We start from the raw sequence: 21,770 nt of genomic DNA, 5'->3' as shown, positions 1-21,770 counted from the left end.
TTGACTGCTCTGGTACACGGAACAGGTTACTTGCCAAAAAAGTCATCATTCTTAGCATGTTACCTGCAGGTTCACAATGAGATCACCTGTTCTGGTAGATTTCAAAGCTGATTTGCTCCCCTTTCCTTAAGGCAGTGAATTCTGATAATAAATTGAACAGGTTGACTTTTATTGACCAAAAAAGACTGCAGATATTTAGGACCCCTTATCTGCTGTTTAATACACTGGGAAATCGAAGTTAGTTTCAGAAATAAAGACTTTAAAAGCGTGCAGCTGAATGTTGCAGCTGACAGAGTTTCATTACTGAGCTGTGTCTGGTAATCTCACAATTACTTTATGGTATTTACCACCAATACAGTCCAGCAGCAGCTCTCCTTGAACTTGCACAGATGAAGCAGTTGGATCAAAGCAATAAATCTCCTGAATCAAATTGTCATCAAGATTCTGCAATGCAGAGAACAGAGTCAGATGGCAGTGAAAAATGTAAGAGAGGGTTACAGAACTAAAGAAGGGTAACTTAAGTATATAGGAAATCTAAAAATGGTAAGTAAAGAAGTGGAGATTGAAAGGAAGATGTCTGCAAGGATGGAGAAACTGAAAAGTAAAAATACAGGAAGGTGAGTGAGTACCTGAGAAACAAAGGAGCACGCAGTCTTTCAGATATTCTTAACTTGGAGGATATCCTTCCAATGTTTTAAAAATAATTACAAGTCATACTCTTCATTTTGCATTTAGTCAGTATATAGACATTTACTGTATATAACATCTCCCTGTCACTGTCTTAATGACTGTAATCACTCCAAGTTCAACCATCCAATTCTGTTACATTTCCACATCTGCAACTGTATTTACAAAGCGATTTTTAAATAGTTGTGTCTGGTCATTGCTTTTACATGAACATATCTCCAGTGCCCACTTATCCGTTTCCTGTTCTCTTAAAAACAAATCTGGTTTATTAAACTGGGCAGCCCCTTTCATGTAATGTGCATGGAATTATTTCACTACCAATTCACCCTTGGTAAATTCCACTGTATCTTCTTGGTGGAAGAATAACGGAAAAAAATGGCTCACCAGTACACACTGACTCCAGCTCTCAATCTTCTCTGAGCCCTTCCACTTTGGATTGAAAAGCAACAGCACAGCCTTAACTATGTTATGTAGTAGAGCTGGTGGTTCTTCATAGCTCTTCATTTCAACAAAGCTCTCAGCATTGAGTTTCTGGACACACTCACGTAGGTCCTGCAGCATGAACCGGTGGAAAAGAATTCCTGCATGCCTCAAATTCATGTGTTCTGCCTCTGGAATCAAAAACCAACCTTTCAAGAAGTTATCAGAAACATAATGCTCCTCAAAACTTATTTTATTGACTGAAAGCCTCTGCACTCTATATGATTAACCTTTTTTTCTCCTTGACTAAGTGATTCATTTGTATACAGCCCAAGTATCCTATGAAACATTTCAAAATGGATATGTGCTTGAGGAGACAAAACTTGCTGTAATGTAAGTGTGGTATGCTGAGACTGCTGAACATCCTAAGGGGATTAGATAGATGCCATAAATGTTACTATGCTCCTGGGGGAACAGGAGCCACTGAGGGAGAGTAATTAACACAACCTCCTCTGGGAGAGATAGTGGCTCATTCTGGTTCCAGAGTCCAGACAAACAGAAAACACAAATGGTATCAAGATTGCACCCTGGCCTGGAGACCTGACATGGGCACCCTGACTTATAAGCAGGTTTGGCACTGTGCTTGCCTTGGTTAGGGTCCAGGTGAAGGGTCTGGGCACACACTTAATTCTGGAACTTTGACACTAAAACTCTCTTAATCTTAGGTGGGGCAGTTCTGAGTAGAACGTGATAGATCCCTGAAGGCAACAAAGCACCTTTGATTTTAGCGGGACTTGGGCACAAAAGTATCCTGTGAACCAGAGCCAAAATCTGAACATTCTGTTTAACTGTACTCTGCTCAGCACGTAGACTTGCTCGTGAGTAATTCATGTGTACCAAAGCTTTGTATTTGTCTTTCTATACTTGTATGAATGATACTTCAGATGTGGTTTTACTGACATTCCTATTTCTACTCCTAAAAATGTATCCTGGCGTGCACAATACCTAGTACATAGGTTGGTTTTGTTTCCTCTGAAGGTGTCTTCAGTATCTCACAGCAGGCAGCTTGGGCCACCTTCAACATTTTCTGCAGGTCTTTACGTTCATGAGGAGGTAATTTCTGGTGGTGTCCGATGCTGATATCAAATAACCCAAGAGCTTGTCTCGATAGGTCACGGAGAGGTACTGCAACGTGGTATTCTCCACAGACAGAAGTGCGAACGACTTCTGAAGTGTCTATGCACTTAAACAGGTAATCTCTGAAATGAGAGTAAAGAGAGGAAAATGTCCTAAGCTTTACCATTCCAGTCTCTTTTGGTACTTCATTTAGCATATTTTAGTTAAAGACCATTCATCTCGTGTTGTTAAAACAAAGGTATTATATTACAATCACCATTTATTCCTTGAACTGAAATATGAACATACTTCAGTATCATTCAAACCACATACAGAAAGGAGAAAATAGTGTTTTGGAACACAATATTGCTTACCCAAGGCAATTGCTGAAAATCATAAGAATTTAACAGACCCACACTAGTTTGTATTCTTGCCTTAAAAACAGATTCCCATTATAACCATGTTGACATTTGTTCTATAGAGTTTTATAAAAAGAAAAAAAATGTGCTGGAACAGCAAATTACTGTTCAACCAACTTTGACGACAAGGATGATATACTTAAAAGACAAGTCTGTGAGGATCTTGGCAGTTGAAGGAAACAGATAGTTGAAGGAAATGAGACACATAGCCAGGAAAAAAAAAATGACTGTAAAGAGCGAAATGCTTCACTAGAGGCTCTGATCCTTCGCAACAGATGCAGAGCTTGCTTGGCAGCTCATCTGGTAAGCATTAAGTTGGAAGTTAAGTTTTCGCAGGCCTAAAATTAAAGAGAAAATTCACCCTACCCCTTCATAATTCAGTATCACAAGCATCTACAACAGAAGCCTCAACAGTGAGACAACTACAGACACTGTTGTAGGGCTGCATTACAATGGGCTTTACACAATGTATATCATGCAGACTAGAATCTAGGACCACAGGTAACTGGCTAGGTTGCATGTTCCAGAGCCTACCTTAAAAGGTTTTCTTTTCTGAGGAAAAGAACAGCAGAAGTATGAATTTCTTTTTGTCCTGTATTATCTGTAGTAATCATTTTACGTAGAGCATAGTCACATGTCTGTTAGAGAGAAAAGGGACATTTACCTGCATCCAGGAAAAGAACAGCCATTTTGAAGCTTGGAGAGGGAGAAAAGTGTTTATTTCTCAAAGAAAAACTCCCATGTACATTCAGGTGAAATGGGATGGTTTAAAGACATCTCCCAACAATGTCTGGTTTTATTCCCAAAGTGTGTTGCTCAAGATGCGTGAAGAATGTGCCCTGGACCTCCCTCAGACTGACTGTTTAATCCATCCCCAGGCTCTACACTGAGGAACACCCAGAGGCCAATGAAGAGGTTTCCCTTCTTTTTCATGTCCTATTACAGCCCCCTTTCTTATGCCATGTTTGTGTCAGCATGCCCTGAAACATGAAAAGCACAGAGGGGAGCAAACGACCTGGCTATCAGGCAGTTAACAAGGGGACAGTGCAGAGCCTGGAATGACAACAGAAGGCTGCCAGCATAAACTATACTTATCAGAGGAAACAGATGAATTATGGCTTCAGTTGATGTCATACAGACTTTGTGGTGGCATGGGATCAGTTCTTAATATTGCATACACTTTCCTTCTCCTTAACTCACTTGTAGACTTGTGGACTGACAAGGTTCCCAGGGTCTGACTGCCTGCTGAACAACTGGACTATGATCTGCAGGGACGTGGGCTGCCTTTACAGGCTAGTTAACTGGGAGCAGCCATTTCGTGAGTCAAATGTAAGTCTTGGCTCCTGACATTAGTTCAGAATGAAGAGCTAATACGTGAGCTAGGGCGTTCTTTTTTTCCACACCACAATTTTAACATGCACGGTATCACCACATAAGAGCAGCTCCCTTTGTGGAGGTTTCAAATAGCTGAGCTTTAGCAGGGGTTGCAGGCTAATCTACACCTGGATGGATGGATGGATGGATGGATGGATGGATGGATGGATGGATGGATGGATGGATGGATGGGTGGGTGGGTGTGGGGGTTTGCTCTATTGGTTGCTATGCACCTGTGAGCACTGAAGTAGGAGAATATTTCCTTGTCTGGTGGAGAAAGGAGATATGCTAGCAGTGCTGTTGAATTGTTTTACATGAAAGGCTGAAAAGAACAAAGAGTGGCCTCCTTTACAGAGGGAACCTTTTGATGCACAGGCAGGCACAAGAATCTCAGGCAGCCTTCAGTTTTAACAATACAAGCACTGGGAAATCATACACAGCTAGAAATAGCATGTCCCCCCACTAAAGCAGTCCTGTCAGCCCTGCATCCCTGCAATTAGCATAAGCTGCATAATCAGTAAACTACGTACCTGATCTTTGCCAGGCTCCACCAGGTATGTAATAACAGTGTGAATGCTGGGCACTCTGGGATACAACCAGTCCAGCGCAGTGAGGGTCATTTGCGGAACATTTTCTAGTGTGCGCACATGATGGTAGGCTTTGCTGAATGCAAGGGAAACTCCCTGTGAAAACAGAATGCTCCAAATGAGCCAGACCATTGTATATGATCTGGGGAAAAAGCTGGGGAAACATTCATGTGGCAAAATGAAGCAAAATGGTTGTAGTAAGTTACTTTAATTGCAACTTGTAAAGGTGAAAAGTGACTGTGATATCTCCCTTATCAAATAAGGCCTTAAGACTGCAGAGCACCCAGGTGACAGCTGAGTACTACACTAGTCAAAATTGGTTTTAGTGGTGATTGATAGTCAAATACACTGATAATGTTGGCTTGCTGCGCTCCCTGCTGCCCAGATGATGCATACACAATAAGGCTGATTCTAAAAAGCACTGCATACCAGCATCTCAAAGAAATATGGACTGCTGTTGCTTACGATTAACCCACCATGTACAAAGTGACGTTTCACACCACTTTACAGAAACAAAAACAAATATGAGGTTTAGAGCTTCAGTAACTAAAAGCTACTATCTTTGGGCTTTGCATGAATCTGCAAATGATTTACTAGTCAGGTCTGCAGGAGGAGTTTAAATAAAATACTGATGAGGTGATACCTGATAATCAATTACAAACAAGATGCTAATCAGTAAGATACTGACAAGCTGCTCTGCTCACACCAGTTTTACCATATACAGTAAAATCACATCAGTTCTTTTCTGGGTTGTACATCTTACATCTATGCAGAGCAAACCTACAAAATTCAAATGGTCCCTACCCAGTTTTTTGAAGTGCAGGCTAACACACTGCTTTCTGGTAGTGCCCACCTGGCAGAAACTGATCTCATGGGTCAGAAAGATGGTTTTCTCACTCTGGTCCCGAAGAGTATCAAGTCCTAGAATGCCAAAGACTCTCCAGTGAGCATCTTGTAATGGCAGTACCAGGAGTGAACCTCTTCTCTCCTCAACTGGACGGTCATAGTTCCAGAAGTGGATATTTCCGTGAAACTGAACTCTTGGAACATGGATTGGTTTTCCCTCTTCAACAGCTGCAAAGCTGAAAAATAAACGTATGAGCAGGTTTGATATGAGTAGCAGAAAACCATTAGCAAAACAATAAATATTGCAGCTTTGTACTCTCCCTGCTTTTAGGCATCAGAGAAGGAAGGTTTTAGCTCCTTATTCCAACCACACCTAGAAATACCACATTTACCACTTGCATCCCAAAGACAGTGGTAATAAATAAGGCACTTTTTATCCTTAAGACATTGTAAAAACATCAACTAATGAATGTAATGAAGAGGAATTCAGAAGGGAGCAGCTGTTACGTTTTATAGGTCAGAAGAAGCAATATTTAATGAAATATGTTTATCTTATGGAAATAAGAAGTAAAGAGGCATGAAGGCTGTTTTTACTGTAAACATTAAGGAAGGGAAGGCATTGTTCTCAAAAAATATCCAGTGGATGTAACTGCTGTAAGGACATTAATTTTAAAAGAAGAAAATGTAGGCCCAATACAAGACATTTGCTAAGGGATGAGATTTATTAGACTGTGAGCTAATCTCCCCAAGGAAAGGAGCAAAATCCCAAACAGAGCAGTTCTAAGTAGAGCATGCAAAGCATAAGGATATCTGTATGATAACGCAACATCCACAATGGTCCCTGAGGGAAGTTCCTCTCTGGAGTACTACCAACCTCTGTTTTCAGTGCACCCCAAAGCACTTCCAGGTACCCCTGCATTCCAGATACTTCTGAGAAGAAGGAACAGTTATTTGTAGCTTTTCTTACCTTACTCCTTTCATGTCTTTGTACAGTATCTGGTTGAGAACATATGGAGCATCATCTGCGGTACACGCCACATAGTGTAAGAGAATCTGTCCCCGCTCTGGTGAGAGCTGGTTCTCTTCCAAAAGGGCAATATATGCACTGATCTGCTTGTTATCCCCGTGGGCTTCTGCATCCTAGCAACCAAATGGTTCCCATTACATTATGTATATTAGCCACTGGCCATTACGCTTATTTCATGTACTTATCACTCGTCTCACTTATGCTGACGTGCTCTTCTGGGTCACTGATTTTGTATGTCAGGCACCAACTGTGTGACTTATACGTGTGCATGCTGTGATTGTGTCTGACTGGTATGCTCTGTTACAAGCAAAACCACTTCGTATTTGGATTGTTAGAGAGAATGGATTTCTTTTTTTCCTGCTGCTAACAGGGAGCAGTTTATCTTAAACTAAAGGCTAATTATAAGCTGGGCCTAACAGAACTGCTGAGAATTTCATCTCCAACAGGAGATTCCTTTGGAACAATCAAACAAGTGCAGGGTTACTACATTTACAAATCTAGACAACTTTGTAAAAACATTTGAGCCACTATGAAGGAAGTGTTTCTGTGGGGATGACTTTAATGTTCAGGACAAACATCCAAACTTGCATCTGCAAATTAAAAATGAAACCATTTCCACTACAAATTAACTATCTGCATCCCAAACTGAGTCTGGTGTGTTTAATTCCAGAAACTCCAGAACTGTGGATGGATTTCCAAATTTGATCCTAGTCAGCTCTTCAAAATTTGAGATGTAATTATCCACGAAAGGCATTCTGTGTTGCCATGAACAAGAATTCTTGTATCACAGATCTGACCTGTGACTCTTTCTGTGCATAACCATTGGCTCTCCTGAACATCAGCAAAGAGCGGAAAGCACAAGGAAAAGAGCCGTAGGCCAGCTTCTCATGCTACCTGTGAGTTCCACTCGAAGCACCAGGGTCTGAAGTCAGTGGCACAACCCTTACACAAAAGACTCTCACACTCCCTGGGATGCACACCTGGGAGAGGGCCTTAAACACCGCTTTGTAAACTGGTTCCATGCTTGCTCCGCTTGTCTCAGCTGCTTGCTGGATGTTGTGCAGCCATTTCCTCCTGGTCAAGCTTTGCAGGCACTCCATCCAGCTTCGTTCCACGCTTGTAGTCAAAAATTCCACAATGTTATCAATAACTTCATCTTCATCCCCAGTGAACTCAGAAGCCACTAGCTCAAGGAAAGTCTGGAATGCCTTTTGGGTTAGCTTCTCCACTCTGCTAGACTGTGGGTAACGTAAGCTGAAGTGGCTTTTTGCTAATAGAAGAAACAGAAAATAAGACAGGGACAATCTGTGTGAATAATATGTTTTGCATTTCCTGTGCAAACTATGAATCAAGCCTTAAACTGTTTTTGGATGAAGTGCTTCTGCCTAGCCCGTCATTCTGGGTTTCTTCCAGCTATCGCCTACAAGTAGGCTGTCATCATGAGAGGTAATCTCCAGCTTCAGGACTGGCTGTACCTTTTCTTTTAGATGCCTGCAGTCTCACCTACTAAGAAACCCACACAACATTGCACCTTTGCTCCTTTTGCACCTCTACAAGATACCTAAGCAATGAAGGTCAATGAAAAATAGGAACAATCTGAGGTATCTGCGCATCAGAACCAAATTTCATGGACACGTGGGGTTCTGGTGGGACTGGGGTGCAGGTAGGCTTGCTGCAAACAGTAATAGGAGTTGAGACCTTACAGGAAAATTACTCACCTCTCCCATTAAACATGTGAAGGGCAGATTTTACAGATGATTTCACAGATCACTCATATACCCGCAATTTCTATTACATACCATGCTTTCAGTCATCATATTTTTCTTTCGAGGCCTTCCAAAGTAACTATCAGTCATTCTTAATTACCCTTCTTTAGGTGCCTTTGATGAATTATTGAAATAACATTTGTATTGTGCTAAAACTTATAAATGAAGATCAAAGAAAACTAAAGCCTCCTTGAAGTCATGCAGAGGATGGGACAACAGTGCTCTGGAGTCACCTGCACTGCACCAGCAGATGTAGGTGTAGTGCAAAAGAACAAGAGCAGTCTTCCTGGGTTTAGAAGACTAAATTAGCATGAAAAACGCCTGAACAGAGAAGAGCTGCTGCCTATTAGCTGCCAGGGATTGAAGGAATAAAGATCACCATGTGGAGGCTGCTTTTTCCTATCTTGTTCAAGGCTGAGGGGTGTAGCCTTGCCCTGTCCCCTTCCTCATGTCCCAGAGATTGCAGCTGAGCTGGCCCAAATACAGGCCGACAATCTGCAGTAGATGTCTGGCAGAGTTTTTGCTTGGAGGAGGAGGACTGCAATAAGGGTCAAATTCTAAAGAATCACTTTCCTCTACCAACTTACTCCAGTTCACAAATTTCCAGTTTGCTCAGAGGTCCTAAGACAAATGGGTCTCCCCCTAATCCTAACAGACTGAGCACGAAAGTGTAAATTTACCACATCAGTTTCTATTTAAGCGTTAGTTAAATCGGCAGCCAGTCTAAAATGAGATTTTCTGAAGCGTTCAACCCCTGTCCCAACTGTTCCAAGACCCAGTGCTGCTCTTCCCCGTGCTACAGCTCCAGACTCACGGGGGTGCTCTTGCACAACCTTTCAGAGCTGCAGGGTGGTTCCTTGCCTCGGAAACCTGGGGTTCACCGGGTGCTGTGCCCAGAGCCGTGCTTGTCTGCTCACGCTCCGGGCAGTGCCTCTCCTCAGCACTGCAGTGACTAACGCTTTCATCATTTGTTCTGCATCCTGATTTCAAATCCTGTTGGACCCGAAGAAGTAAAGAAAACGACAGATAGCTATTCATCACGCCACACCCTACTAGCAAACTAACCAAGCGAAGATACACAGGTAGAAGAAGCATGAACTGTGCTGTTAGGCAGGGAGTATTTTGCGATCAATATATACAGTGGTCTATAAAGACCAGAGCAGCAGAAAATGCTTTGATTAATGATACACAAGAACAGGCAGGAAGCTACCCTGGCTGCCTCTCAGCGCACTGACGACAGGGATGTTTATGGGGGCTGAGAGTCTCCTCCTTCCCCTGCAGAAGCCAGTGGGCATTTTATCACTAGTTTTACCTATAGCAGTAGCAAATACTAACAGGCCTCAATCATGGTGGAGCTGATTGTTAATGCTGTCGTATCCTGCCCATATCTAAAGAGTATTCAGTATTTTTTCATGTGATTTTTGCTTTCTGACAAAACTAGGATGAAGAATTTTTTGATGGTATAAAAATGTTTGGATTTTGACCTTCACCTTCTCCTCTCTTTGAAGAAAGAGATGAAGAAAGACACAAGAAGCTGACCATGACATGATCAGTTTTTTCTTTAGTGAGCCACGGCATAATGCATTATTTTTCCCATTATATCTATAACATTACACTTTCCACTTATAAGGAAAATCAAATAATTCTACCCACTTTTCAGTCTGTGCTTTCATCCAGGAAAGTGCAATGTCTGTGAGCCTCTCCTCCAATCTGGCTAGTTCCATGATGTTGAGATTTTGTTGAAGCTGTTAGAAATAGTTTTATGTTGCTTGTAGGTGGTATTGATTTTGCTATACTATCTTTCTATTTATTTGTCCTTTAGTTTATAAGCCTTTCAAAGAAGAGACTATGTCCTTCCATATTTCTGTAGTATGTTCTGGCACACTTCGAATATAGCAGAGCTATAAACTGACAGTTTCTTCTGTGGCTGTGCAGCCTGGGGACAACTAACTGCAGCATGCTGGTGCACTCCCCATCCCACCAGCTCCCTCAAACGAGCTAAAGAATAGAATTTGTTGGTTGCCAAAATGAGCCATTTTCGGTAACGCCTGGCAGAGTGAGCCACATGCAGATGTTCATGCAGATGAATAAACCTGTCCTCTCCACCCAAGCACACATACAGACATGTTCTTAATTGCTAATACAGTATTTCAGAGCACCTGATGCCCACGTGTTAATATGTATGAGGCTGCCAGACAGGTCCAGGTGAACCTGCTGCACTTCTGTCTGACCCAAGCCTATTCTGTCAAGGACCAAAATTGCTAAGTTTATTCAGAGAAATGAACCAATAGTGAAGAGAGACTCAAAGCTGCTATCTAATTCATGAGAGCTGTGCAACAGTGTGGGATTGCTAAAGGTCATCTGAACCCAATAAAGAAAGCTGGTGTTCTCCGCTATGAGATACACTCTGTAGTAAAATGTAGCTGGATAACACAGGCTAGATTAAAAGTGTGAAACCTGTCCTCAGGCTTTAGCATTTTTTTTCTCTGCCATATCACAAGTAGATATTGCATGTTACAGTTGAAATAATTTTTCAACACATCACTATGTCATGAAAGCACTGGGCTTCTCTCTGCCTAGGAATTGCTCTCTCTGGAGCGTCTTGCAGTGGAGGAGGGGGTGGAGCTCTGTATTAACAAGTAGGTCAGGATAACTGTTCCTTTTCATTTTGTACATCATGCCTTGTATGCTTATGACTGCTTGCAAAAACAAAAAAATACTGGTGCTCGCCAACAATTTCATTAGCACTGTCCTCGAATGGTTTAAGGCCTACTGTGTTAACATTGTACTTCTCTCAGAGCAGAGCTGTTTCCTTACCCTTCCTCAAGGCCTCTTTTTCCATTCCTTCCTTGAACGTGCTTAGAACAGCATCCACCTCTTTCAGGTCCAGAAACCCAGATGCATTCTTGTCCCACTTTTCAAAAAGTGCTTCCAAAAGCAGTTTTCGCTGGGCCAAGCGAGAGGTGCGGCGAGCCTACAACAGAGAAAGAGCTGGTCTTTGAGAACTCCTGGACACTGAGGCTCAATGTGTACACAAATATGGAGACTGCAGTAGCAGGCTGATTACAGCCCCTGTGGGCCAGGCCAAGTCTATGTAAAAACATAGCTCAGACCTGGAGATGAATCAGTAAACCTGGGAGATATTTAAAAACACTAAACACCGCTGACAATTTTATCAGGCAGAATCAGCGCCGCAGAGGGCATTTCCCAGTAAATGAATGAAACCCATGATGGATCTGAGGCGAGATCAACTCAGGTAAGCGGAAGTTTCCCAGAATACAAATGTCTTCACAGCAAGAACTAACCAGAGGCTTGTTAGTAATACCCAAAGATTTCACAGTTTTTATTTCCATACATCACTTTTGCTGGCGCTGCCCTGAAGTGTGTGGGCTCCGAGGAAACACATGTGCAAGTTGTCCTTTAAAACCAGTCCCTGCACAGCATACAGTGATAAATGGCTAGGAGTGGAATTGTCTCAAAGGCCAAAATACTGGCAGTGTGCTGTGTTGAGCATGAGGACAGTAGAGCCGTCAGATCCAATATCTCATCCAAATTAGGTCAGCAGCGCAGAGGGAAACTAGAAAGAGGTCTGAGGAAAATGCAGCTAGAGAGGCTACTATGGACAGACCCCCCCATGAAATACATATATATACACATATATTCTGAAGTGATACGGGCCAGCCTGATGCTGTGCATGAGACTGTTGCTGAAGGGGAATATATTTTTTCCAAACACATAGCAAGAACACCTCGTTCCTTAAACTCAAAGAAATGTGCACATTCGCATATACCCGTGCACATATGCAAAAGCAGCACGTTGAAGGGTTGTTTTAAAGCCCTCCCCCAAAACATCCACAACCTCATATGTACATGCCAGCATAGTAGGTCAGACATCAGGTTCTTGGCTATTACATAGGTGAATAAGCAGAACAGAATGTTTTGAGTTCTTTCACGGCTAACTATCAACCTGCTGTCTCACCGGATCCAGACATAGAACAGACAGACAACCTCCTACAGGATGAGTCTGTCATCACTGCTAGAGCTAAGGGCTAGGGATGGTGAATCCATATGAAAACAAAGGGGCAGAACATCTCTGGAAGAAATACTGAATGCAAGGCTGCAAGTGAAAAGCTCTGCCAGCATCAGATTAAAAGCTGAGTTTGTAATTGTTCCTAGTTGTTTGCTTGTTTGGTTTTTTATTTAGTTTGGACTTGGGATCAGCAAATCAATATTTACTTTTTCTAGTTGTTCAATTTTTGATTCTTCTGTCTGTTTGTATTCTTCTTTGATAAATTCAATAAGACTCTTCACAGTAGGCAGAGAAATGTCTTGACCAACAAATGTCTCCATGAGTTGAACAAATTGTGGCAGGTTGAGGCAGTTTTCATCAAAGGCACTCCTAACACGAGAAGTACAACGGTTCTGAATGTCTGCCATGATGGGACGTAAGTCTGAAAGGCAGAAAGCACAGTGTGTCGCAGGAAGCCAAATACTGCCCTTAAGCCAGCCATGTGACAGTGGCAGTCCTGAATCCTGTGCTTCCTAGCCAGCAAAAGTATGGCTGAATACAGACTGATTCCATGCTGACTAAAGGCCTTAATCTGTTTGTACTTTTTAATGTGCTCTCTTCAGATTTTTGTTCCAGTCTAGCATGGATACAATCATGCTGTGAGGTCAAATCACTGAATACAGGTGAGCCGAAATTATTGTTATGGAGAAAGTAGGCTGTTGAGACTATGACTACACTGCTCTCTTATCTAGAAGCCAGCCTCAGGAATCAATGTTTGTATTCTGGACAAAACTCAGCTCACAACATGTCTACAGACCCTGCCAATCTCTATGTGCCAAGTGAAAATACAATTTTGTAACCAAATACCTGCAAATCTGATGTTCTCACAGATCCACTCCTTTGGAATTCTCTCTCCATAGCTGCTATACTTGAAGCTTAGGTCAAAGGTGAGAAGGTCACCTGATGAGACAAAATAGAGCATGTAATGACATCAGCTTTTTTTTAAAAAGCATAAGATACAGATTTTCTAAAAGCTGTTAAATACATACACACAAACTATAGCTTCTAAAGCAGGTGAAAAGATCTGACATGAGTACTCACCTGACCATGGCAGTTCAAACTCCTGGCCAGCTTCAGCCTGAGAATCCTGTCTGTCTGAATAAGCTGGACCTGCAGTTTTAAAGAGGAATCTTCTGTCAACCAGAGCTTAATAATCTGACCAGCCTGCTGACTAACATGTAAAATATACCACTGTGTCTCTGGAGCTACCCTTGTTATCAGTAGCTATTTACTGCCTGGAAACACTGTGTTCTGAAATTCACCTGGTGACTATTACATTTCTTAAGCCCAGCTACAAATATCTATCTTAACAAGAGCAATTAGATAGCTTCTTTTCCAATGCAGATGCAAAATGATATTCAGACTTCTTATTTCTATCTTTCTCTCAAAGAGCATCCTACCATCACCCCATCATTTCTGTGAGAACAGACTGGGTATCTGCTCTTAAGATGGAAGTACTGCCTGCCCCAAACAGTGCAGGATGTGTGCATCCAGGGACTGGCTGAATGACAGGCCAGTGCTGTGCACTGGAAGTTAACCACGGAAAGCTGTAGGTTCTAGGGGGCTGTGCTATCAGCTTGACAGTCCCTTATGTAAGAAGTCTGTAATTAGGCTGCTCTGGCAATGTAGACCCAGTTCTTGCAGTTTTAAACTGTGAGATGCAGGAGTGTATTAACACAGCACTAGCAAGGAAGTTGGTCCTTGAAGTATGTTTAAGAAAGCACCTATTATGAAATCCACAGTTGCCCAACAACAGCCTTCCTAGAACAGGCCTCTGTATACACTTGAGAAGTATGGTATTCCTTTGGAGACACACTGAGAGATTAAAATAAAAGGTTCCTGCTGCATGATCCGATAATGTATCTCCCTATGGGCAATCGCATTCTAAAGATTATTAAAATCATTTCATATTTAATATTCTTAGGCTCTTGTCTTGTTATGGTAGTATTACAGAGTGAAACAGAATGTAATTTCTCCTTACTACAAAAATGCTGATGCTTCAGAAAGTCCTTACTTGAATTAAAATGTCTGCTCAGTGCCTTGAATACAGATCACCAGCACAGTGCCTCACCTGCTGTCCTGTGGGAGGAACACTGAAACCCCGACAGAAAACACCATACTGAAAAGATACCAAAGCTTTTAGTCTTGAAAGTACCAAAGCTTTTAGTCTTGTCTATTCAGAAATCACTCACATGATTGCACTGGTTTTGAGATGGATTAAAAACACACCTACAGTTAAACCAATCAAAAGGTGTATGTTTAAAAAGACTAAGGTCTGCCACAATAAAGAACTCTTTACCTTTACTCTGGTCTTGCAGGTCCTTGTCTTGCAGTCTTGTCTCTGAGCTTGTCTGCTGTCCAAATTGGCCGCTGTGCTCACTAAGAAAACTCTCTTTCCTTGCAGCAGTTTCTTTCACAGCCTCTGCAACTGGAGCATCCTGTTTTGAAGCAATGACATCCATGTCTGCCACAACTCTGTCTTCAGACGTCGCATTCATAGCTTCAGGTGTTGGTCCTGAAAGCATGTTGGTTGCCTCTGCTATCCATTTGTCCCCCTCCCCACTGACCTCCCTTCTAAGACAGGTTCTCTGCTCGATATATGATATTTTTTCCCTATTTATTTCTGTAGCAGGCTCGCTACCCAGGCTAAATTCTTCCTCTGTCTGTTTTTCAGATCCAGGTTCATCTCTACTGAGATTATAATCAGCAGAGGCTGATCCTAGCAAGGGTTCCTCCTGTCTGCACTTGCAGACTCAGTTTGCCTCTCAGTTTTGGTGTCTTCATGGAAACTGGTGTTCTCACTATGTATTATATCTCCATTCAAATCACTACATTCAAGATCAGTGCTTTTCACCACTGATAGAGTTTCTTCACCTTCCTTTCTCACCTCAGCATCATTTGATTCTGCTGCTTGTTTTTCTTCCTTAGAAATTCCTCCAGTCTCAGCTTCACTCATGTCCATTTGCTCAAGAAGACCTTCACTGACACTAGTGCTCATTTCGTAACTGCCTTGGCTATTATCACCTACAGGTTCACATGGTAAAATCTCTCTCTTGGAAATCTCTGCTTGAGACAAGACTAAATTTTCATTGAGTTCCTCACAAACTTCCTCGTCATGAAGGACTCCCCATAAATCTGCAAGCTCAATCTCTTGCAGCTCAATTATTGGCCCTAATGTAGAAAAAAACAGGTAAGTTCATAGTTTGCTTGGGTTTTGTCCTCTATTATTGCAAAAGAAATCAAAAAATAATAATAAATAAAAAAGGTATTCCCCAGCAAATAGAAATTACAAGAAAGTACCTGCTGCAAACATGCATCCCAGAAAAACAAAACTTCAGAATAGTATCTTTGCCTGCAGAGAACTGCTCTTTATTGTCTATCACACCGTGTTTCTTTTGAAGTAGTTTTCATAATTCTCCATACTAAAACGGAAAGCCGTAATTTGCCTTACATTTGATCCCAGCAATTAATTAATAACCAATATCTTAAAAATACTTCACTTTCATGTAGATGATTCTCTGTGCTTTTTCTTTGTTATTCCAAGTTCCAGAGAAATTTTAGTGTAAACAGGAAATTAGCTTCTAATAATGCACAGTAAGAAAGAATTCTTTCGGGAAAGTACAACAGAATCTCGTAGGAAGGAAAGGTTCGGGATGCTGAAGTATTTCTGATCGTTGCATCACAGTTTGCAAAGCATTTGCAAATTATGGTGCATAGGTCACAGCATCCATTTAGGTCCATTTTGTCCATAAAACATATCTTAGCTAGACAAATTCATGTGACCTAATGTTTCAACTACAACTGAAACATCCCATATGCTTACACTGTCTTGGGTTACAAAATCTCTTCTTAGCACTCACGGGGCTTCTGTCATAGAATTCTTCCAGCAGGGCAAGTATTTTTTGTCTGTCTAAGAGACCAACCTAGACAAAAAGATTACAATTACTGATTCTGAATTTTTTTCTCTAGTTCTTGGGACTTGAATCAACCTTTGTAGCACTACAAAGGCACCACATATTAGCTAAGAATTACATGGGACTAAAAATTATCCATTAGCAGAACATCAGAACAAATTTCAAAGAAGTCCATTTATTTTATAAGGACAAAATTTTCTTCTCTGGGCTTAGCTAGGACTCCTCACACATATTAATTTGCAAGCACATTCTCTTGCATATTCTTGAGAAATTGCAGTTAGATGGTTGTGACTACTTCTGCCAAATGAGTTCTGCATATAAAGATCAAAGAACCAACATTTTATACTTTCAAAATAAGCATTGATTGCCTGACAGGACTATGGAAGATTTTCACTTATTGTGGGCTGTGCTGTATTATGATAGTAGCTGCACATTGTGGTTTGGTTTTGTGCCCCATCATTTTCGTTGAAGCATTATGTATGGGAAAATAATTAGTCCAAAAATCTAAGCTATTATTACAACTTCCCTGATTTCCTTTAAAAATTCATACACGGATGACCGCAGAGGTGAGAGAGGCATCAGCAGTTCCAGTGCAGAGGCAAGCAGAGAGTTTATTAAATTCTTGTTGCTCAGTGTGAGTGTGTACAGACAATAAAACCAGGAAAAGACAATGAAATGGGTCATTTCCAATCAGGAAATTGTGAGCTTAAAAAGTAAAGCAAATCTAAACGATTGCAAGTTTTCCATTTTACAATGAATTCTTGTTGTCATTATTTCAGTCCCATTTTCTTTGTAATCTCCCTCCCATTAATGGAATAAGGTAGTTAATTAGAGAACAGATTTACTTAAGTTTATTTGTGGCAAGTACCTTTTCTTTTGTATTATTGATTTCCTTTTTTCCTTTTCTCTTAGAGTAAAAACTGTAAAATGTAAAATTCACCACACTTTTAATGATGTGGAAACTCTTCCTGTCCTTAACTTGAAGAAATAAAAGAAGAAGTTTGCTGCTCTTTTCTGGAAATGAGGTCAAGATGACTGCGATGTTTATAATCCAAAACTATAAGTAGTGGCATCAATATAAGGATCAGAGCATTTGAAAACAATGGAGATACCCAGAATATACTGGTGAAGTGCCTCCCAAGTAGGCTAATTCTGAAAAGTAAGTAAATACATCACATTTTCTATTACTGTGACACCTTTCCTCCAAAGCAAATTGAAAGATTTTTGCAAATTCTGAGGAAAGGAACAAACCAGAAGTGTAATCAGCCATTCAGCCTAGTTTTACTCTTTCATACTTCATACTTTCATCTCCCTGGCTTCCTAAATTTATTAGAAAAAGGTCACATTTCTTTGCACTTCATGTATGACTGGGGAAGCTGATTAAAGATTCCTGCGTATCAGCCCTTTGTACTAACTCTTGTTTATCAGTAGGATAGGTACAGCATCCACTATAAATAACAGCAGGCCATCTGTGTTTGTACAACTGCCCAAAATTTGCCTCCACTTTTAACTAGTGCCAACTGCAGAGGCTGGAGAGTTGAAACATGTTGACCTAATTTCCTTGTCACCTAAATGTTGGCAGGTGATGATCCACAGTTGTTTTCAGCAATGCTCTGTGATCTATGAGCAATTCCTTTATCAACACAGACTAAACCAGACTTGCCATTTAATCAATGATAGGTCAGTATTTAACTGCTTGATTGTTCTTCTGGAAACATAATATGCGTATCTTCACCACCACAATATGCTTGTTAGTGAGTAAGATGGGAATAGACACTCATGAAAGGTCATGAGAAAGCAGACTTTGTTGTCGTACTGCGAGGAAGGTAATCACAAGTGTCTCAAACTGCATTAGTTTGAAAACTAATCTCTGATTAGAATCAGTTACATTTAAAGGTCTTGGGCTTAAAATGTCCCTGAAAATTAATACAGATTCTGTTACAACGTCAAGAGAAATTATACTTGACACACGTGAGCACAGAGACGCCATAAGCTTAAAATTCAAAGAGCCATTTCCTTTTTGGGCATTGGAGCAGTGATTCAACTGCCTTGGAAAGTTACTGCTTCACTACACAGTCCAGGCTGTTCTGGCTGAGCTGCCATCCTTCTGGATGCATGCATTTGAAATCATAATAATGATCATGTGGATACCTTCTAATTTGACTGTAATTTAAACACTGCTTTCTCAGCTCCCTGGCCCTAATTGCAACTCACTGAGACAGCCAGCCACACTCACCATGCAGACTGGAATAACTGCCTGCTGCCAAACAAATGTAAATTAGGAACTGAAACAACTGCTCTGCTGTGCTTTGCAAAATGAGTACTACAGGTAATGGATCACATTCAAAATGGTAGAAGTCCTTGGGTTAGTTTGCATTTTTTATCTCGCCTGTGGGTACAGTACAGCAGGACTTATTAGCGCTATACAAAAGAAACCAGGTCAGGTTTAAAAGAACTGCATGGCCCACGCTACAGTTTAGCACACTCAATTTGGAGAGCAAGTCTACCTCAGAGGCTAGAAAGAGCAACCAAGTTTGTGCTGTGATCAATTTTTTCTGTGCAGCGATGGAGTCTGTGCTGAGAGCTGCTCAGTCTTGTTATCTTGTACTAGCATTTCCGGCTCTTTGCAGCTGAGATTCCACTGGGACTAGTTGCATGGAGATAGTGATTACTGCCACCAAAATAGTAGGAAGAAAGTCACATTAAAACATGAAAGGGAAAGAAGGGAACCTTTCAAAATGCATAGCAAAAATAGGATGCAGCTTTATATACTACTCTGCCCAGGAGAATCCACCATAGCTCTTCTTGCTTGACAGAGCAATAGGAAAATGAAATGTCTTCTGACTGAGAAGTAGACACATTTCTTTCCTCATCCCTGAAATAGCAGCTCGCCACCATCCTCTAAAACATGTCATTGGTGTTGAAATGTGCTCTGTAATTCCATTCTCTTGGAGCTAATGACATTATTAGCATGACATTGTAGAGCACAGTTCATTCATTCTGAGTAGGCGTGATGTAAAGACCACTGGAGGAGTGCTGAATGGAATATATAATATATGTAGAGGAGAAACCTGCAAGATCATGGCAACTGTTTACAGTGTAGTAGCCAGCAGCTGGCTAGCTGAGGCTACTCAAATTAAGTACCATACTTTTTGCACAAAGCCCAAGTTTTTAGCAATAGCTTATGCCATTGATTCTTCAGCTTCTACTATTTGCTAGTTTTCTAGTAAGTCTAGCTTTTTAAAAATGGGGGTGCAGGTGTATTCAGGGGATGACAGATAGAGATAAGAGCTGTTGAAAACCAAATTATGGCTTTTGAATTCCATTTCCAGTTCTGTAACTGACTCATTGTATTTTAATTTCCTGTCTATAAACTGCAGCTGAAGTTCGTACTACGTACTCAGAAAGGCGGTACAGATAGATTATTTTGCATTTTAACTTTATACTTTCATGAGATTTTTTGATAGCAGGCCTGAAGATGTATAAATTAATGCACCACAATTAATGCAATACAATATATGCAACTACTGTAGTAATGTACACATTTGTTAAGGTCAATCTATATCAGGTTATCTTTGCTGAAATATAGCTGAATAGACAAATTAGCACCAAAACATTCTAGTGCTATAGGAACAGGTAACGACCAGTACTAAAGTCTGCGGTTAATTTCTTCTCCAGAATCACCAAACACCAGGCAGTTATCATGTAAGGTCATTTAGTCTCTAGTTGGCCATCAGCTTATAGGCTATTGGCATTTCTGTGTCTAAGTAAGAACTATGAATTTGAAGACAACACAACAGCTATTGCCCTCTGAAATAATGCTAAGTAAGTGCAAAGAGTATCTGGAGTCATAAAGAATAAAAAGAAGGCAGTGACCCTGAGAAATACCGAAGTAGAAGCATCATCATATTGAACTTAGGCTGAGAACTGCTTTGCTTACCTTTCCATAATCACAATCTAGGAAGAGATCAGTAAACATTTGCCTCCACGTATCACACCTTATGGCTTTTTGGAAGTCAAGAGCACACTGACGGAGATGCTTCAGGATTTCTTGGAACATGTCATTTGAAAAATATTCAGTGTAGGAACGGACATACTATGGAGAGAAAGCAGTAGCATAAATCATTAGCTTTCTTTGAGTATTTTCACTGCAATTTGAACTCTTAAAAATCTATCACGTAATGAAATATAAAGGAAATTGTTTTGTGGATCAAATCTACCACGTAATGAAATATAAAGTAGATTGTTTTGTGGGTCAGTCTGCTAATGTGATACAAACTTGGTGCATGGGTGCTACACTGCTTACTTCGTTATTTCCTTCAGAAGCAGCAGTATTCTCCACACAAGCCTGGGATGCTGCTGCTGCGCTAGGCACTGCACAAATGCATATTAAACAGTTCCCTTCCTGGCCCAGAGACCACTTCCCACTTTCAGTGGATCAGAGATGCTGGATCAGAATCTCTCCAACAATGCCTAAGGCAGGTTATCTCAGGCAGGATACAAGTTCTCCATGGTTTTCTGCAACGTTTAGTATTCCTGACTTTACTCCCAAGGAGGCCTTTTGAGACATTAGTTTTTGCAGAACTGACACTTAGCTCTCTAATGTCATAAAATGACCACTGCCCACAATTCCAGTGTTTAGAGAACCACTCTGGATACAATAAAAAAAGGAAAGAACTTTTCAAATGTGAGCCTGCTGTCACCTAAGGCCTCTGACACTGGGAATACTACTGACTTGAGATTTATTTTAAGTTCTAGCCTTGGAGACACTTTTAACACTTTGGATTTATAGCCATGTGGTTTTTATGAGCACAAGCAATATGGTTCTAAAAATGCGGTGTGCATGACATAAATAATAATGGCCATCAGAACAAACCACAATCCCAAAGCCTGTGCTGAATTATTACAGCAGGTTTCTGGAGCCAGCCACAGTAATAGGTAGCCTATACAGTTAAAAGGAAGAATTTGCAAAACAGAGAATGTTCCCCATTATCCCATTTTTAGAGTATGGATACCTGACATAAGTGCTAGAGCATCCTGAACTTGTTGAAATGCCACACAGGCATTAACAAACTGAAATATTAATATACTTGTTATTATTCAAGTCTGTATTGCATAATTTCCAAATATATGGGACAAGTGGAGATGAGAGGAAGAGCAGAAAAGCAGCAGCAAATGGCCTGAAGAGTGGCTGGTGGGAAAGAACAACTCCTAATGCAAAGTGTGTTTTTTCTGCATTTCAGCATAAAAAGAAAGGATGTAGGTGGGTTAGAGAGAAGGTGGCAGATCTGGGGCTACATGAATCTACTAGCTTTTCAGAGCTATTGCAGCCTGGAGCCCTGTGACAGATGAACCTTGAAGATGACAGCAGCTGGGAGGAGGCAGGTTGGACAAGCAGCTTGCTATTTTCTATGTCATCTTGATGACACATATAAAGGCTTGTATATTAATACTGCTGTCTAACAGCTCCACGGAACATTTTTTAGAAGCGTATGTTCAGCTATGTGGGCAGGAGGAACTACCGTAGAGTTATAAGCTTTTCTTAG

At 41.0% G+C, this 21,770-nt stretch overlaps 1 protein-coding gene across 20 annotated transcripts in view; it reads right to left on the bottom strand.

The window, feature by feature from the left end:
• Positions 1 to 21,770, bottom strand: part of EFCAB5 (EF-hand calcium binding domain 5) — a 39,992-nt gene that overhangs the window by 1,731 nt on the left and 16,491 nt on the right. For 17 of the 20 annotated variants that reach the window (XM_066979673.1, XM_066979675.1, XM_066979678.1 and 14 more), the window contains 16 exons: positions 20,165 to 20,320; positions 16,134 to 16,233; positions 15,198 to 15,481; positions 14,610 to 14,748; positions 13,352 to 13,420; positions 13,118 to 13,210; positions 12,478 to 12,692; positions 11,060 to 11,216; positions 7,457 to 7,746; positions 6,417 to 6,589; positions 5,457 to 5,685; positions 4,547 to 4,699; positions 3,177 to 3,280; positions 2,113 to 2,366; positions 1,072 to 1,298; positions 348 to 444 (listed from right to left, as the gene is read on the bottom strand). In XM_066979673.1, coding sequence (XP_066835774.1) covers positions 348 to 444; positions 1,072 to 1,298; positions 2,113 to 2,366; positions 3,177 to 3,280; positions 4,547 to 4,699; positions 5,457 to 5,685; positions 6,417 to 6,589; positions 7,457 to 7,746; positions 11,060 to 11,216; positions 12,478 to 12,692; positions 13,118 to 13,210; positions 13,352 to 13,420; positions 14,610 to 14,748; positions 15,198 to 15,481; positions 16,134 to 16,233; positions 20,165 to 20,320 — 2,740 coding nt within the window. Of the gene's footprint in view, positions 1 to 347; positions 445 to 1,071; positions 1,299 to 2,112; positions 2,367 to 3,176; positions 3,281 to 4,249; positions 4,339 to 4,546; positions 4,700 to 5,456; positions 5,686 to 6,416; positions 6,590 to 7,456; positions 7,747 to 11,059; positions 11,217 to 12,477; positions 12,693 to 13,117; positions 13,211 to 13,351; positions 13,421 to 14,609; positions 14,749 to 15,197; positions 15,482 to 16,133; positions 16,234 to 20,164; positions 20,321 to 21,770 lie in introns of those variants that run through there. The other 3 variants (XM_066979680.1, XR_010825741.1, XM_066979681.1) reach the window with 3 other exon arrangements.

The sequence above is a fragment of the Anser cygnoides genome, chromosome 18, assembly GCF_040182565.1.
Source record: "Anser cygnoides isolate HZ-2024a breed goose chromosome 18, Taihu_goose_T2T_genome, whole genome shotgun sequence".
In the NCBI taxonomy this organism is placed as follows: Eukaryota; Metazoa; Chordata; class Aves; order Anseriformes; family Anatidae; genus Anser; species Anser cygnoides.
The sequence above is the reverse complement of the archived record's forward strand: the minus strand, read 5'-3'. Positions and strand labels throughout refer to the sequence as shown.